This window comes from Camelina sativa, chromosome 9 (assembly GCF_030686135.1).
Source record: "Camelina sativa cultivar CO46 ecotype springtype chromosome 9, ASM3068613v1".
Taxonomy (NCBI): Eukaryota; Viridiplantae; Streptophyta; class Magnoliopsida; order Brassicales; family Brassicaceae; genus Camelina; species Camelina sativa.
In genome coordinates, this window is record NC_141888.1 from 11111645 (window position 1) to 11130312 (window position 18668).

At 39.4% G+C, this 18668-nt stretch overlaps 2 protein-coding genes across 2 annotated transcripts; both read right to left on the minus strand.

Annotated features, from left to right (window-relative positions):
• Positions 1-1639: 1639 nt before the first annotated feature.
• Positions 1640-2098, minus strand: LOC147938070 (uncharacterized). Its single transcript, XM_087465450.1, has one exon. The coding sequence runs from the start codon at positions 2096-2098 to the stop codon at positions 1640-1642; it is 459 nt and encodes a 152-aa protein (XP_087321576.1).
• A 3402-nt stretch (positions 2099-5500) lies between these two features.
• On the minus strand, positions 5501-7185 carry LOC147938071 (uncharacterized). The gene has a single exon (XM_087465451.1). The coding sequence runs from the start codon at positions 7130-7132 to the stop codon at positions 5501-5503; it is 1632 nt and encodes a 543-aa protein (XP_087321577.1). The 5' UTR covers positions 7133-7185.
• Positions 7186-18668: the final 11483 nt, after the last annotated feature.

Consider the following 18668-nt stretch of genomic DNA (forward strand, 5'->3'; position numbering starts at 1 on the left):
TTCTCATATACCCAAGAGCTTGAGAAGAATAAGGTAATTGAAGTAAGATATGTTAGATCATCTGACAATGCAGCAGATCTTTTCACAAAGTCATTGCCTACTTCAATATTCAGAAAACATGTCCATAACATTGGGATGTGTCATCAACGGGACCTCTAGAATGTTGCACTAAGTTATTTGAGGGGGAGCAAGTGTGATTGTATCTTTTACCTTACTAGGATTTTTCTCGAGGAGTTTCCAAAAGAGTTTTTAACGAGGCTACAAAACATTTCAGAAATACACAAATGACAATAAGCTCCAAGGGGGAGTGTTATAGAAGTCAAGACTTTGTGTATTGTTCTTAAAGTGGAGCCCATTAACATTTATTACCACAGTAGTATATGTCTATTTCCTTCTCTATATATACGAATGTTTTTGTATGATTAAAAATGTACTATTACCTTACCATAAAAGATCAATGTGAAACTCTCTCTCCCTATGTCTTTTCTCTTCCTCCGTTAGTTTATCATACATACTTCCATCTCCTTTTATAATACTCAAAGTTTTATTTACGACATAAAATTACTAGATTAAAACTGTTTCTTCTCTCTTTCGTGTTTTTTCTTTTCTTGTTTTTTACCTAAATTCTTTGTTTTTATACTAGTAAGAGTGTAAGACTATTTTGTGTTTTCTTGTTTATAAGACTATTTTGTATTTATAAGACTAGTTTCTTCATTATAATTTTTTTGCGAGATGCATATTTGCTTATTGAAATTACAATTAATAATGCCTAAACATATCTGTACATATATATTTGACATAATCTATAAAACTAATGAATTATATTTAATTTAATATAAAACTAGTCTTCTATTAAATTCTAATTAATCCCTGATTTTTTTTGTTAGGCGCTAGACCCATTCTTATCGCCCGACTAATACCTAGCAATTTCTTAACCAGGATCTAATAGCATTAATTAACAAGCAATACAGAAAAAGAAAAAGAAAAAATTACCGCCGACTCACCGAAAATAAAATAAAAAGCCGACCAATTGTTCAGAAAGATATTAAAGTGTTTGTTTAGGTCATAGGTCAACTAATGTTTAGTGGAGAATGAGATGTGCAACTTGATCACTTCGTAATCATATGTACCCAAATGCAAGTTTTCTCTTTCAACGAGAATATTATTATATTCCAAACAAAGCGAGATTCTCATGAATCTAGTCATAATCTATTGGTCGCTGACTATGTATATAATACTTTCATAATATAGAATGTCTTGAAAAATATTTTATTTCATAATATATATGATGTTTTCAATTTTCAATGCAACTTTTAGATTAATTTTATATTTTATATTATACAGTTTTGTATATAATTAGTCAAACTTTTTAAAAGTTACTCTTTTTGTTTTAATATAGTGGATGTTTTGAGGTTTATTTATATTTTAAAATGAATTACTTTTTTTTAAAACGTTTTTATCTTCAAAGTTCACTAGGTTTTGAACTCATGCTATGCGTGGGTTTTTTTTTTTTTTGTCAACCTCACATTAAATAATTAAAATAAAACTCTTCGATTGGTTGCCCAAACTGAAGGAAAAGTATTTACAAAAGACGATTCTGAAACTAAATCTCTAGAAGAACGAGCTAAGCAATCAGCCTTCACATTGGACGTCCTTGGGATCTTGATAAGGGTGAAAAAGGCATTGAAGAACTAAGCACCTGAAACTCCTCCAGAAGCGTTGAGAAGGCCGGCCACTCCTCCGGAACTTGCACCATTGATAGCAACTCTGCAGAATCCGTCTCGAATCGCCGGCAATCAATCCCTCTGGACCGGATACACTCCATCGCCCATAATAATGCTTCTAACTCTGAATGAAATGGGGATGTACTGCGACGCTGACATTTGGCACCCATTACCAAAGTCTGATTCTCACCATCACCACACCACCAGCCTAACCCTGAATGAGGCTCCGTGGCTTTCCACGAGCCATCCACCTGACAGTGAATTGACGTCTCCAGCGTAATCAGCGAATCCGTCGGAATGGAGTTGACCCTTGTGGTTAATTGTGATTCCTTCCACCACAATTGCTCACGTAAAGCCTGATTAATAATATCCATTGGCTCTGATTGTAGTCTTTGAAAAACTTTGTTATTCCTATCCTTCCATAAAAACTAGACCAACCATGGGATCGAGCTATGAGTAGTGCCCAAAGCCATATGAGCTAAACCTTTGCCATATATAAAATCTAAATTCGAATAGATTGAACCAACCGGAAATTTATCCATGTCAGGTCCATCAAAAATCCTCTCCCAAACCTGACGTGAATGAGGACACTCAAATAAGGTATGATTAATAGACTCTTCCTCCAATTCACATCTCTTCCATATTGTGTCACAATTAACTCCCCGGGAGGCTAATCGCATTGTCACCGGAAGGGAACCCGAGGCGATCTGCCAGAAAAAGTGTTTGATTTTAGGTGGTACCCTGAGGTCCCATGCCATAGCCTTTAGGGCATTAACATTAGGACCAACCTCAATTTCCGTCTTCATAGCTTGAGCTACCTTATAACCTGACTTAACCGAATACCGACCCGATTGTGTGTAATGCCATACCAATCTATCTGGCCTAAAAGAATTGCTAATTGGCAAACAAAGAATAATTTGGATATCCTCCGGATCCATATATTCCTGAAGTATAGGTAAATGCCATTCTTTAGTCCGAAGATTAATCAGATGGTTTACCATTAAATTTGGGTGCAGATGCTGTCCCCTACCCTGTGCAGGTTGAGGGTGTTGGTCAGGGATCCACGGATCACGCCAAACCGATACATTGAACCCTGAGCCAATCGTCCATCGGGCTCCTTTTTCCACTATACTTTTAGTTGAGAAAATGCTTCTCCATCCAAGGGAGGGAGAATATGGTTTTTTTGCCATTAACGGATGCTTGTTCCTGAAATATCGACTCCTAAAAACTTGATCAAACAAAGAATTTGGAAATTGTATTAAACGCCAATATTTTTTGGCCAATAAAGCATCATTAAAAATCTCTAAATCCCGAAATCCCAATCCTCCCTCAGCTTTATCTTTACACATTTTATCCCAAGCCACCCAGTGGAGCCCCCGATCGTTCCCATCAGAGCTCCACCAAAAATTGGAAATAGCACTCGTCAATTTGGATGTTAATCCTTGAAGAAGTTTGAAACAGGACATAACATGCGTAGGAAGGGCCAAGGCCACCGACTTTAATAAAACTTCCTTTCCTCCCTTAGATAAAAATTTTGCCGTCCAACCATTAACCCGGTCGTTCAACCTATCTCGAACGTAACCAAAAACTTGTACTCTTGAACCACTTAGGCTCTCTGGGATTCCCAAATAGGAGCCCATTCCCCCTTCATTAGAAATTCCAATGACAGATTTAACCTTGTCGTTGACCTCTGCAGGCACCTTTTTACCAAACATGATCGATGATTTATCTAAATTTACCTCCTGGCCGGATGATTTACCATAATTGCCTATGACATCCATAACCGTTGAACATTGTTCTTCATCCGCTTTGCAGAAAAATAGACTATCATCCGCAAACAACAAATGAGAAATAGGGGGGAATCTCGGGCAATCTTAATGCCTGATATTTTTCCTTCCCTCTCTGCCTTTTTGATATTAGCGATCAGCACCTCTGTACACAAAATAAACAGATAAGGAGATAAAGGATCCCCCTGTCGCAGGCCTCGTTTTGGCAAAATGGAGCCACGTGGTTGGCCATTAAGCAACACCTGATAGGAAACCGAGCTCACACACCACATTATCCAAGAAATCCATTTGGAATCAAATCCTAGCCTTATTAAGACCGCTTTCAGAAAATCCCATTCTACTCGGTCATATGCCTTACTCATATCCATTTTGAAAGCCAGAAAATCCGAATTGTACATCTGATTAGTCTGTAAGCTATGAAACATCTCTTGTGCTACCAGAATATTATCTGTAATAAACCGTCCAGACACAAAGGCCGATTGTGTTTACGAAATAATCGAGGGCAAAATCTTTTTTAAACGGAAGCACAGAATCTTCGATATAATTTTGTAACCCACATTACACAAACTAATAGGCCTAACGAGAGCAACCAGATCCCCTTTAAGATGCGGCCAAAACCTCTGAAAGAAAAGTGCGGTCATCCCATCCGGACCCGGGGTTTTCTCCGGATGCATTGCAAATAAGGCCTTACGAACTTCTAACTCTGATATATCCTTAGTTAACTTCCGATTCATACGCTTGGTGATAAAACAATTGACCGCTTGAACCATTTCTGAAATACCACTCACCTCTGATTGAGCAAATAGTTTCTTAAAGTAATCGGATGCAATCCTCTCTATACCTTCATTCGATTCATCCCAAACATCCTCTGAATCAAACAGTCCCACAATCTTATTCCTAGTCCTCCTCTGTTTAGTAGACACATGAAAGAAACTAGTATTCTTATCCCCCACCCGTAACCAAAATTTTCGACTTTTCTGTTGCCAATACAGTTCCTCATCATGATATGCATCCTTTAACTTCTTCTCAATAATGTGAATCTCCGCTTGTGGAATAGAATCATCGTTTTTAGCATCCTCTAAAGCCGTCTTTAGGGAAGAGATAAGAGTGTTACTATTCGGAACATTCTGCTTCCTCCACCATGAAATAGAATTCCTACAATTTTTGATTTTATCCACAAACATTGGTATCCTGATATTTTTAGTACAATCCCACCCCGATTCCACAGCTGCGGAGAACCCGTCTTTCCCATCCACCTCTTGTCGAAACGAAATTGGCGAAAACGTCGTCCCTCAGCTTTCGCACAAGAGGCTAATATAGGACAATGATCCGATCCTATCATTTCCAGATAATCCACCCGCAAACACGGAAAGAGTGTATGCCAATCTTCATTCCCTAAAGCACGATCCAACCTACAACGGACCACATGGTTATTGCAGCGATTACCTCGCCATGAAAGAGAATCTCCATAACACGGAAACTCTAACATCCCACATTCTCTAATCATTGAAATAAACGGAAGGAAGGATGAAGCCGGTCTAATTGCACCTCCCAATTTTTCATGATTACCAATTAGTTCATTAAAATCACCAATCATAAACCAAGGATCCTACCGAATAGCACCAATTTGAATTAATTTGTCCCAAACCACCTGTCTACACCTGGGGACGGGATCTCCATAAACAAAAGTAATAAAAAAGATTTGAGATCCCAAAAAAGTTTGAACATCAATTAACCGATCACAAGCAGAAAGAACTTCAAGTTTTATATTATTATTATAAAAAATAGTTAAACCACCACTAGACCCACAGGGTTCAACCGTATACAAATGATGATAACGAAATTTATTCTGAAACTTTTGTAAATATGAAAAACATTTTTTTGTTTCTGATAAAAATAAAACATCTGGTTTATTCTGCTTCCACAAATCCTTCAAATAGTTCTCTGTCAGATCCGCACCAATGCCCTAACAGTTCCAACTCATGATCTTCACGTTTGAGCCGGCGGTTTCGGGAGAGCCACCATCCCTTTCTTCAGTTTGCGGGTTCCTCCTCCCATATTGCCACCCTCTGACTTCTTCTGGTTTGGCCTGGCAATCCCTTTACTCTTTGCAGCATCACCTGCAGTTTTCAACAATAGAGCCTTAGCTAATAATCTTTTACCAGGCGAAGCTATAGCTACAACATGTCTTTTATCCCTACCACCCTTAGAGGCCAAGAAACCAGCTCTCTTTACCTTGACAACCTTAGAATTTCCCAACTCAATTTTTTTCATAGCCTTATTAACATGCCCCAAATCCTTAACAAGGGAAGGAGAGAGCGAAATGGTACCTTGTGGAGTGTCATCATCGGTCTCTGATACACCCTTCTCTGTATCCGACTGAGCATCCTCATCATCCTCAGCATTATCATCAGCTTGACCCTCACCCTCCTGGTATTCCCCATCCTCAAGGAGACCATCAGAACTCATGGAGAAACCAGCCTCATTGTCTCCTCCACTAGCCCCAGTAGCATCCTCCATCAGTGCATCCTTCTCTCGGTCCACCATATCAGCAGCCAAAGGGACTTCAGGCTCAAGAACACCCCCAACCTGCGAACCATTATTCTGCTTCGCCTGATATAAAGGCTTAGGCCAGGCCGGTCCATTCCCCTTCCTAGGAGGATGCGATCGTGCTTGTTGAACCATAACAGTACCCGGACCCTCTCTACCCTCCGAATATCTCCCAGAAACCCTTTGCTGACCCATAACTCCCTGATTCTTTGCCTGATATCTGAAACCACTCTTTGAGCTCTCACCAATACGCTGCTGCTGATGATCCCTATCTCTGATTACCTCTGAATTAAAATCCAATGAGCGCTTAGCAAACTTCCTTGGCTTTTCCCAGGCCCCTTCAAAGTGTTGAACAATTGGTTTTACTAATGGCTTATTCCATGGACCTCCTCTCCTATCAGCACCTTCACCCTGACCACGACCCCCCTCATTCTTGCTTAGCTCTGGACAGAACTTCACATCATGTGTTAGCCTGAAACAGTGACTGCAAAAACCAAGGAGCTTCTCATACTCTAGTGAGGCCACCACCTCATCACCAGTGTTAAACGGAACCACCAGGTGAAAAATGAGAGGATTAAACCCATTTACAGTGACAAACAAGCTACCAGATTCCTCATCTACATCACGGAGAATTCCTACTTTCTTACCAATAGCCTGGAGGGTTGCAGCCTCCCAAAAGTGCATTGGGATCCCTAAAACTTTCACCCAAAAGTTAATAGCAGAAGGGTAAGTATCGGAGATGATGGGTTCCCACCGAACCAATGATAACATCCAGTTATCGAAATGGTAAGGACCGTTCCTTAGCACCCCTTGAAGATCTTCCTCGGTTTGAAAGTTAAACTGAAAAGTGTCCTGTCCCAAATCAGCACCGTCAACCCTCTCTTCAAGCTTCCAGATCTTTGGCAAATTAGCCAATAGAGATTCCATACGCTGGACCGTCGGGTTCATCAATCTCCCAATGAGAGTGAGAGAGAACTGCTGAATACGTTGAGCCATCAAAGACTTTGAGATTTTCGACGTCTCAGTTCTGACCAAAGCCGCCTTGCCTTTGTTGAGATTCATTTGAGCCATAACAACCTTAACAAAACCCGAAAACGAATAAGAGACCCTTGAAGTCACGAAAACACACCACAATAACAACTTGAAAGCAACTGTGTCTCATAAGAAAATTGAAGCTTCGAAAAAGAATGAAGAAAGTGAGATGATGTAGCCGAACACAACACAGAGCCAAATAAATACCCAAGGACCACAATCGGGAACCACTATCTCCAATAAATTAAAAATCCTGAAGCCAGCTAGAAAATCTCGAAACAGAGACAAATACGATATTTGCGTACCCGAAACCATTTGAAACCAAATCTTCCTCATTTCATTTTCTTTGTCACATTTGAGTCACCCATTAATACGATAAGCAAACCCCCATAAGACCAGAATCAAATCCAACGAAATCATATCTTTCACCATCGGTGATAACAACCAAGCGGCCGATTGCGGAATCAGAAGATCGAGATCCCCCATCTTCCAAATCCCAGCTTCCTGACCCACTGAGAGAATCCAAATCCGAATCTCCCTCTTTCCAAATTCACATCCGAACCACCCTTTCAAACCCCAATCGAATCCCCAAAAAGCCAGAGCCAAATCCAAGCTCATCATAATCTTCTCAAGCAATGAAATCTGCCTCAAACCCAATCGCAGATTCCGGAGAAAGAGATCCCTCTCTCCCCAATCCCCTGTTACCGGATCTTGATTCACCACTATTAAAGGCAATAGAGATCGCAAATCTCCATCGATACTTTCCAAAAACCCGCTTCGAAACCACCAAAACACATCTCGTGAACCGCTGTCGAGAACCATTCAATACCAAACCCTAATCGCTATGCGTGGGTTTATTTGATATATTTTGGTGAAAAATATATATATGATTAATGACAGTTATAAAATATTATCTTATAGAAAATTTAAATTAATATAAAGACAAAATTTTTATTTCAGATACACAATTAAAAAAACAAAATATAAATTAGTTGTGTTAAAAAATCAAATTTGATCAAAAGAATCATGAATTTAACTGGACATCCAGGCAAGACGGATCGAACATTCAAACTGGTGACTTTGCATATCCTAAAATTTTAGAATAATGAATTAATCTTGTTTTCTCATATTTAATTGACCGCCATCATCTATGTATTCGTGTTTTTCCACTGTTTTCTTACTATTCATATTCTTTCTTGTCATTTTCATTGTCAAATTTTTATGATAATTGTCATCATTACTTTTGCCGTCCGGTTCTTCGTTATACTCTTCTTCTTCCTCTTCCTCATCAGCTTCCTCACATTCTTCCACTGAATAATCATTTAAAACCATTTTTTAGACTACCAAAAAACTTGTTAACCCATCAAACTCCAAGACAAAAATCATTGCCTATTTTCTCATAAAATTTCATGGATCAGCATAGTCACCACATGCACTCAATTATTGATACTTTCCCCTATATACTTATTCGGTTTTAGATCCACATGTATTCAAACTTCTTGAACCAAAATCTTTAATTAATACTACAAAATTGCAAATTACTTGCAGAAAAAGTAATGTGAATAAATGTATAGCTAATAAAAGTGTGTTTGTCGTCGATCCTTTTTATTTAAACCTCAAAAATTAACTCAAACAACATCAAATCAAGGTCTTGCGATGTCAATCCTTCTTCTTTAGACCCAAAAATAAAATAAAAAATTTACCGAAATAATATCAAATCACCTATAAAGTCATATACAAAAACATGTTTTACAGTTCATAAGAGATGTAAAGCACAAAAAGGGATAAATGATACTTAAACTTTTAATAGAGTTTAAATATTTTTAATATTTTAAACTTTAAAAAGTGTTAATCAGTAACATATCGAATCCCGATAGCTCCAACTTTTAATTATAATATTTTAAAGCTTCCTTCTCATTCGTAGTTGTAAGAATATTAGTCTTATTTATAATGGTTCTCAGTCATTGTCTAAAAACTTTCTAGCCGATGTTGGACGTTGTACATTCACTTATTTATAAGTATTTTGATATAGAAATTTTACATAATTTCAAAAATGTTAAATATTGAGATGTTTGATCCCGATTGGTTATTAAAAAAAATCTGAATATACAAAATCCTGGAAATTTTAAAAAATGTTAATTAATGACATGTCTAATCCCTATTAGTTGTTTTAAATTCCATGTGGACAGCTTTAGGAGCTTATAGCTTCTACTTTTATTAGTATAGATTGCCTTTACTTTCCCAGGTTACAACTTACCATAAAGTCGACAGAGTTTACTTTTTCAGATTTATTACTTTTTTTAGTCCCAAAAAAATTTATATGTAACAACAAAATCGTAACTAATTTTAAAAGAGCCTATATAATTGGAATATTAGAACAATTAGAAAACTATCCTCAAACAAAGAATACGAGAACGTGACTAAATAAGAAGAACTAATAGAGAAAAAGTAGGAACTAAAAAATTAATCAGTAACCAACTTCAGTTTTATTATGCCAAAAAAAACAAACCTGGAACAACTGCAAAGTCTCCATTGCTATTAACTACAAGAAAATAATTTTACTGAGACGTATTTTGAGACATAAAATTTTCATCACAAATTTGTGACATTTTAAATACGATATTATGACTTAGTTTATGTGTCACAAATTCATAGGAGTTTCCAGAGAGCCTGAGATTGTTTCCATAGGAGTTGTAATATGAGAGTTATGGTCCAATATGTGAATCTGGTCAAATTCATGATTTATTTGATTTATAAGAATAAAGATAGATTATAATGTATATCAAATGTTTATGATTATAAAAAATGTGTATGATTATAAATTTTAAAAGGAATATCTTTTTGAGATTAAGTTTTTAGTTATAATTTTTATCATATGCAATGAAAATTTTATAATAACTTGTAACTATTTGAAACTAACTTCTAATGATGGGATTGGACATTATGATAGTCACAAAATATCATATTTTTTTGAGTATTTGTTAAAATCCTGCTACAAATTTTTAGTTATCATTTGTGATCATTTGAGACTATAGTTTCGTAATAATAAGATACATAATTAAAACGTTATTTTAAATACGAATTGTGACGATTTAAAGACGATTTGTTAGTCTTTAATTGAGGCAGTTTTGTTACTTTTTTGGGACGTAATTACTTATGACAAAATGGTTACTAATATATTGGTTGCAACTTTTGTGACGTGTTTGTTACAAATAAAAATTTGTGACCATTGTATTGCAACCATTCAAAAATCATCACAAATTCGTAACAATGTTTATATTGTGACTAAATACCTTTTTTTTTTTTTTAAATATGTTAAATTAGATTCAAAAAAGAAAATAGCGTTTTTACATCTAGTGCAACAGAGTGATCAATAGGGAAAGCTTAAAACAGAGGAGGTTGAATAAGTGTGTAAGAGACTAATTAGAATCTGGATGCTAGCCAAATGCTCAGACCATCATTGTATCGGTGATCGCCCTCGAGCTGGATAGCAAGTAGCCGGTTGCGGACCTGCCTATCTATCCGCTGAACAAGTTAAGCCTGGGTGGATGGAGGAACAGCGTGTCGATGATCATTCTGCTCCCGCCAGAGAGTATAGACCGAGATCTGCAAAACGTAACGCACAAGGAACCCGATTGTCCGGTTAGGCCATTGAGCAGAGGCTGCCTGGACCACAGTTTGCCAGTCTGTGGAGTGTCGAGTAGTGAAAATACGTGAGGCGAGGTTATCCCAAATTCCTGTTGCAAACCCGCATGAGAAGAAAAGGTGTTCTCTCGTTTCAAGGGCGTTGTGACAGAGTACACAGCTTGCATCCACGCCTCTGTTCCAGAGCAGCATCTGTTCTCCGGTGGACAAGCGATTCTGAACAGCTAACCACATGCAGAAAGAGAATTTAGGAGTGGCGTGAGAGAACCACACCCTAGTTTTCCAATCAACAACACCAGAAACCTGTCTGATATTCTGCCAGGTGTCTCTAGAGGAGAAACGTGGTCTGTACTGATCATTCTGGCCCTTCCACAGTATTCTATCCTCTTCCGGTTTTCGTTTTATCCAGTGCGAATGCAGCTCAGTCTCCATTAAGTTGAGCTGGTTTGTACGATGGTGTCGCCTCCATCGATTCCAGGCCTCAGCAACTGTTGCGTGTTGGCCGATTCCCATATCAATAAATCCCCGTGAGCCAGTGATAGATATAAGACGCCCCATGCTTGACCAATCATCGTACCAAAATAAAGTCCTCTGACCGTCATTCACACTTGTCTTGCATAGTGGTTTAGCAACTTCCCAAAACTTGAGGATTTTTTTCCACATCCAGGAGCCTAACTGTGTTGCCTCAACTGCCCAAAAGGACGAGTGCTTTTGGAGATTTTGTTTGACCCATGTAACCCATAACGAGTCTACACTGGAGACTATACGCCAAATAAGCTTTAAGCAGCACCACATCATTTGCATCATGTAGAGACCGTAGTCCCAAACCCCCTTCTGACTTCGGTTTACACACATCTTGCCATGCGACCTTAGCTTTGTTGGTATTAAGGTCTGGACCCGACCAGAGGTAAGCAGAACAGAGGCTTTCCACAGTCCGGATACAGTCCCGGGGGAGACGATAGGCGGCCATCCAGAAATTGCATATACTCCAGAGAACAGAGCTTATTAAGTTCAGATGGCCAGCATACAAGATGAACCGTGCTGACCAAGAACCAATTTTGCGTTTTACAGTCTCGATAAGAGGAAGATAATCCGATGCAGAAAGGCGCTTCGTTACAAGGGGAAGCCCTAAATATCGTACTGGCAAGGTGCCCACAGCAAAAGAAAACAGCTCTGTGATCTCTTGATGAACCTCAGGGGAAACCCCCGCTAGATAAACCGTTGTTTTCTCCATACTGATTTGCAGACCAGACCACTTTGCAAAGTCTTCAAAAACCTTAATAATTCCGTTGATAGAGCGAACAGTACCATCAGAAAAAATTAGGAGATCATCGGCAAAACATAAATGTGTTAAGCCAAGAATCCTACACCGAGGGTGATAACCAAATTGTTGAGTCAATGCTGCTTTGTCCAACAGTTTTGAGAGAACATCCATATCAATTACAAACAAATAGGGCGATAGCGAACAGCCTTGCCTCAGCCCACGTTTACTGTTGAAAAACCCTGCAAGTTCACCATTCACTTGGACTGAGAAGGATGGAGTAGTAATGCAAAGCATTATCCAGTGAATAAAGTCAGAAGGAAACTCCATTGCCTCAAGGGTGGCTCGCATAAAACACCATTGAACCGAATCGAATGCTTTGGAGATGTCAATCTTAAGAGCACAGCGATTTGATATTGAAACGACCGACCTTTTTTTGTTAAATAATAAATAATAAATAATAATAAAATATAATAAATAAACTACAACTAGTGGTCCCATATCCACTAGCCACCTAACCATAATCACAACCAACAGCGGAATAACCAATACCAATCAATATCCAAATAATAATCCAATAATAACCAATAATCATAACATCAACAATATCCAATAATCAAATAGCAGAAATCATAGAACCAGCAACCTAGCAATGTTCTAATGACTCAACTCTAGCAACCTAGCAAGCCAGACAACATCAAATTGAGTCCCTAGAACATCCTCCTCTTCATTGCCTTGATTCCATGATCACACTTTGCCTTTACCTACACCACAAACACATATTGCAATGCATGAGTATTTTATAAACACTCAGTAAGGCAATCCTCCCATCTACTGGGCTATACACACAAGCAATAGAGACATCTCTAACCATCAAACAACATTCAACAATCAACAATAACAAACCAGGACTCTGCATCGACCGATACCAACATGCATCGACCGACACCAGATGGAGGTTGCGTCGACCGATGCAAGATCTGCCTCGACCTATGCAAGGTTAACTTGCATCGACCGATGCAAGATATGCATCGACCGACGCATGCTTGACATAACACGAAAACCCTAGTTTACGCGCCGTCCTCGCATCTGCATCGACCGACGTACAAAGTGCATCGACCGATGCAATGCCGAGCATCGTTTTCCTCCGAAGCTTCTCGCCGGATCTTTGTTCCTGCAATCACGAAACTCGATCCCAAGCCACAAGAAAGCTTCCTAACGTCCCAAATAACAATCTAACCAGCCTAACAACACATAACAAGCAAATCAGAGAGATCTCTAGCTTAGATAAGCCATGGTCATGCACTTACCTTTGCCAAGACGAATTTGAACCTAATACAAGGAAGAAAACGCTTCTAGGAAGCTCCTACAACGATCCCAGCTACAGATCTCTCCAGGAACAGCCTCAAATCTCCAGAATCACCAAGAACACTCAAGAACTCTTTCTCTCTTTCGTTTTCTCTCAAAAACGGCCCAACAAGACGAATGAGACCAAAAACCGTGTTAAGGGTTTTCCTTTACCCAAAACGTAGCGTTTGACTTAAGTCAAAACGCACAGAATTGAACATGCATCGACCGATGCACCATCTGCATCGACCGATGCAACTCCCAAACCGGGATTCCTGTTCACAGATGTTACAATTCTCCCCCACCAAACTAGATTCGTCCTCAAATCTCGAACAACCATTAGCCAAGGACTTCCGTGCAACCGTCTCCACGGCCCGCACTCCTCCGTTTGATCTACAGAAGGTCACCTTTAGGCGATAGACTCACGCTCCAGGCGTCATTTGCTCTCGACTTTTGGACTTTCCTTTACTCATAGGCCTAAACTTTGAGTTTTTATTGGCTCCTCATCAGACCTAAGTCTGCATGCCATAATGTTGGCTCCTCATCGGGCCTAGACCCGCATGCCATAATATATAAGGAACATCCAACTCGTCTCTCGGGTTGCCACCCTACAGCGCGCCCCCGGATCGTCATCCAAAGTCGATATACCAACCATATTCCCAAGTCACAAAGTCTCTGAATATAGCAGTACTAGGAGACCCAAGTCCCCAACAGTCGCGAGCAAACGATTCTCAACACGTCTGAGTCCTATCCCTATCCAGGTTTCCTTCCCGTGGCTCGCGTAAAACATCTCAATGTCCTACCAACCACATATCCCCTCACTGGAATACCACATGACCACACAAGGATCATATACAGGCCACAAGGGCCGCCACAAAGGCCGAACAAAAGTCCTAAAGAGGACCGCCACCAAGGCCAAACAAATGTCCTAAAGAGGACCGCCACCAAGGCCAAACAAATGTCCTAAAGAGGACCGCCACCAAGGCCAAACAAATGTCCTAAATAGGACCGCCACCAAGGCCAAACAAATGTCCTAAAGAGGACCGTCACAAAGACACTCTGGCTAAAAAGCCCGTCACGAAGACCATCTGTCCCGAAGGACCGTCACAAAGACCATCTGTCCCGAAGGACCGTCACAAAGACCATCTGTCCCGAAGGACCGTCACAAAGACACTCTAGCTAAACAGCCCGCCACAAAGGCCAAACAAATGTCCTAAAGAGGACCGCCACCAAGGCCAAACAAATGTCCTAAAGAGGACCGCCACCAAGGCCAAACAAATGTCCTAAAGAGGACCGCCACCAAGGCCAAACAAATGTCCTAAAGAGGACCGTCACAAAGACACTCTGGCTAAACAGCCCGTCACAAAGACCACACCATGTCTAAAAAGACCGCCACACACTGGCACACTGACTCAAAAGTCCGCCACTAAGGCCACACACAATCCCCTCCAAGGCTCTCCACCGCTAATATGGACAAATTCTAACTCCCGTAAAACTTTCCATATTTAGCACTTTCCATCTTTGGAAACTTCCACTTTTGGAAACTTCTATTTTAGGAAACGTCCCTCCAAAACCCCGCCTCACGGAAACTTTGTACCCCGAACACCACCTCATCTTGTTACTGAGTCGCACAACCAACCACCCCAAGCGACCGAGTAACAAGAGAGATGGGCTGGAATACTCCATTCCCGCTCCAGCCACGGATTACAGATGGGACCAGGCTAAACAAGCTCAAGTCGCGGCTTGCTTCTCATACCACTTCTTGAACCTTGCCTTCATCTTTGCCTCAGGCTCCCAAGTCTGCTCCTCAACACCATCACAGTCCCACAGGACTCTCATCAAAGGAATCTTCTTCTTCCGAAGTTCCTTGATCCTCCTCTCGAGAACCCTCACTGGTCTCGCCTCCAAAGTCAGGTTAGGCTGAAGATCCTCAGGAATTCTTAGCCAACACTCTCTCACCCTCACGGAGACACTTCCGCAACATAGACACATGGAAAACCTTATGGAATGCACGCATAACATCAGGTAACTCTAATCTATATGCCACTGGTCCAACCCGCTCAATCACTCTGAATGGACCCATATACCTCGGACTCAACTTAGTCTCTGACAATGACCTGTTTGGACCCCGCAACATGGCCATCTTGAGGTACACTCTGTCTCCTACCTGAAACTCAAGATATCTCCTCCTCCTATCAGCATAACTCATCTGTCTATCCTGAGCCTCCTTCATGTTCAGCTTGAGAACCTGAATCTTCTCTGAGGTCTCCTGAACAAAACTAGCACCAAACATGCTCCTCTCCCCCACCTGAGTCCAGCATAATGGTGTACTACATGGCCTCCCATACTAAGCCTCATAAGGAGCCATCTTAATACTCGCCTGATAACTGTTGTTGTAAGCTAACTCTACCAGGTTCATGTGATCTGCCCAATGGCCACCCCAATCCAACACAGACATCTTCAGCAAATCCTCCAACGTCTGGATCGTCCTCTCAGACTGCCCATCTGTCTGGGGATGATAAGCTGTACTCATATGCACCTTAGTGCCCATCTCTGCCTGAAAAGCCTTCCAGAACACCGAAGTGAACTTAGAATCCCTGTCAGACACAATGCTCGCTGGCACCCCATGCAATCTGACTATCTCTCTCACATACTTCTTAGCCAAGACCGCTGCTCCATCAATCTTCTTAATGGCCAGAAAATGTGCTGACTTGGTCAACCGGTCCACAATGACCCAAATAACATCAAAGGTCCATGACACTGGCAATCCTACCACAAAATCCATGGTGATCATATCCCACTTCCACTCAGGAATGGGTAAACTCTTCAGTAAACCGCCAGGAACCTGATGCTCAGCCTTCACTAGCTGACATACATCACACCTCGAAACCCAACTAGCCATGTCCTTCTTCATCCCAACCCAATGATAGTACCTCTTGAGGTCACGGTACATCTTAGTCGCTCCTGGATGAATGGACAACTTGCTCGCATGAGCCTCTCTCAGAATCTCCTGCCTCAACTCCTTATCCTTGGGCACACAAACCCGACCGTGCACCAAGATAGTACCATTATCTGAGACCTGATACTCTGAATCCACATCCTTAGAGGCATTCACCAGCCCCAAATCCTTCTCCTAAGCCAACCGCACCCTACTCAGAAGATCTGCTCTATCTACTGCTTCCAAACCCAACGGTTCCTATGAAACAGCACACAAGCTCAAAACACTGATCTCTCCTACCAGAGACTCCATCTCCTGCTCCTGAGCCGAAGCTACCCTCTTCCGACTCAGAGCATCTACAACCGTGTTAGCCTTACTAGGATGATAGGCTATCTCCTAATCATAATCCACCACAAGCACCATCCACCGCCTCTGTCTCAAATTCAGTTCAGGCTGAGTGAATATATACTTCAGGCGGTTATGATCTGTAAACACCTGTACCTTTGCACCATAAAGATAAGATCTCCAAATCTTCAGGGCAAAAACTACAGCACCCATCTCCAAGTCATGAGTAGGATAGTTGCCTTCAAAAATCAGAAAATCAAAATAATTTCTTCAAAAACGCAAACTCACATTTTTCCACCAAAAACATAAAATCAGATTTTCCGCCAAAATCGTAAAGTCAAATTTTCTCGCCAAAAACGCAAAATCACATTTTCCCACCAAAACCGCAAATTCACATTTTCCCGCCAAAAACGTAAAATCACATTTTCCAGCCAAAAAATACACAAAATCATATTTTCCCGCCAAAACGCATAATCTAATTTTTCCGCTAAGCCTGCAATATCACATTTTCCCAACAATACCGTAAAATCATAATTTCCCTCCAAAATCGCATAATCACAATTTTTCCGCCAAAATTGCAAATCACATTTCCGCTAAAATTATAAAAACATATTTTTTTCTGCCAAAGCAAATTTACATTTTCCCACCAAAATGTAAAAATTACAATTTTGTCAAAAGCGCAACAAAGATTCTTGAAATTGAAATTTATAAATGCCAAAAATAATAATATTGATAATAGGATTTTTAGAACTTTTGTTTGGTATTGAATACAAATATATTCATATATATATATATATATATATATATTTTAGATCAGTAATTAAAATTAGTATGGTCAAGATTAAGATTTAAAAAAGTATTAAATCAAAACATGGGCATATTAGTCATTTTTCTATTCAAATCCATTTAGATGATAATGTAAATAAACCAAGAGGATTTTTAAAAATACTTTTTTCGATGTCATTTTACAAAAATACCCTTTTAGGGTGTTCATTTTCAAAAATAATCCTTTTAAATACATAAAATGATAAAATTCTAAACCCTAAACCCTACCCCCTAAAAACTACATCCTAAATGTAAAATATTAGAACCTAAACTTAAAAAAAAATTCTAAAAATTAATTTAACATATTGTAATTTTGTAAAAAATGATAAAAATAAAAATGTTCAAAAAAAGATATTTTTTGAAAATGAATATTCAAAAAGAACATTTCTAACAAATTATCATAAACTAAACAAACTCATTTGCATTTAAATACATCATCTAAATGAACTATTTTTTTATTTTGTTTGTTAGGTCATTTGACATTAAAATGAATTATTTAAATTGATTATTTAGATGAAACAAACAGGGCCCTAGACTTAGTAAGTTGCCCATCAACTGTCCATATAATAATCAAAAGTTCTAGACCCATTCGAAGGCTGGTTTAATCTTAACCGGTCAAATTTTTTGTTGTTTCGATTCGGTTGGGTTTAAAAATCTCTAAGGGGGGGTTATTGGATCCTTGATTTTAATGGATTTAGAAATCCTTATAAGATTTGGAAATCCACATGGAATCCATGGATTTTTAAATCAAATAATATGGATTTGAAAATCAAATAATGTGGATTTGAAAGTCAAAGAAAGTGGATTTGAAAATCCTAGAGAATAGAATTCAACATTTATAAAAGGAAAATAGAATTTATAAAAATAATCTCTCATGTATCACTCTCAAGTGAATCAGTCAACATGTTTGATGTTATTGTCTCTCTCCACTAATTGGCATATTTTCTTTGTTGTTCTTGGGTTGTAAGAACAAAGAGAGGTTTGAAAAAAAAGTTCTTAATTTGAAAAAAAATGTTCGTTACGATGCAGTTAAAGTGATTCACCAGTTAGGAATGAAAGAAGTCTTTGTTAGCATGTTGACTGATGAGCGTTATGGTTGGATTAAGCGTAACGTGATGGTGCTAATTATTATTACTGACTATCACTGGCCGAAGAACACCTTTTCTGCTTTCTCATTAAAGAATTTCTTTCTCTCAGTATTGTTATGTCTGGTC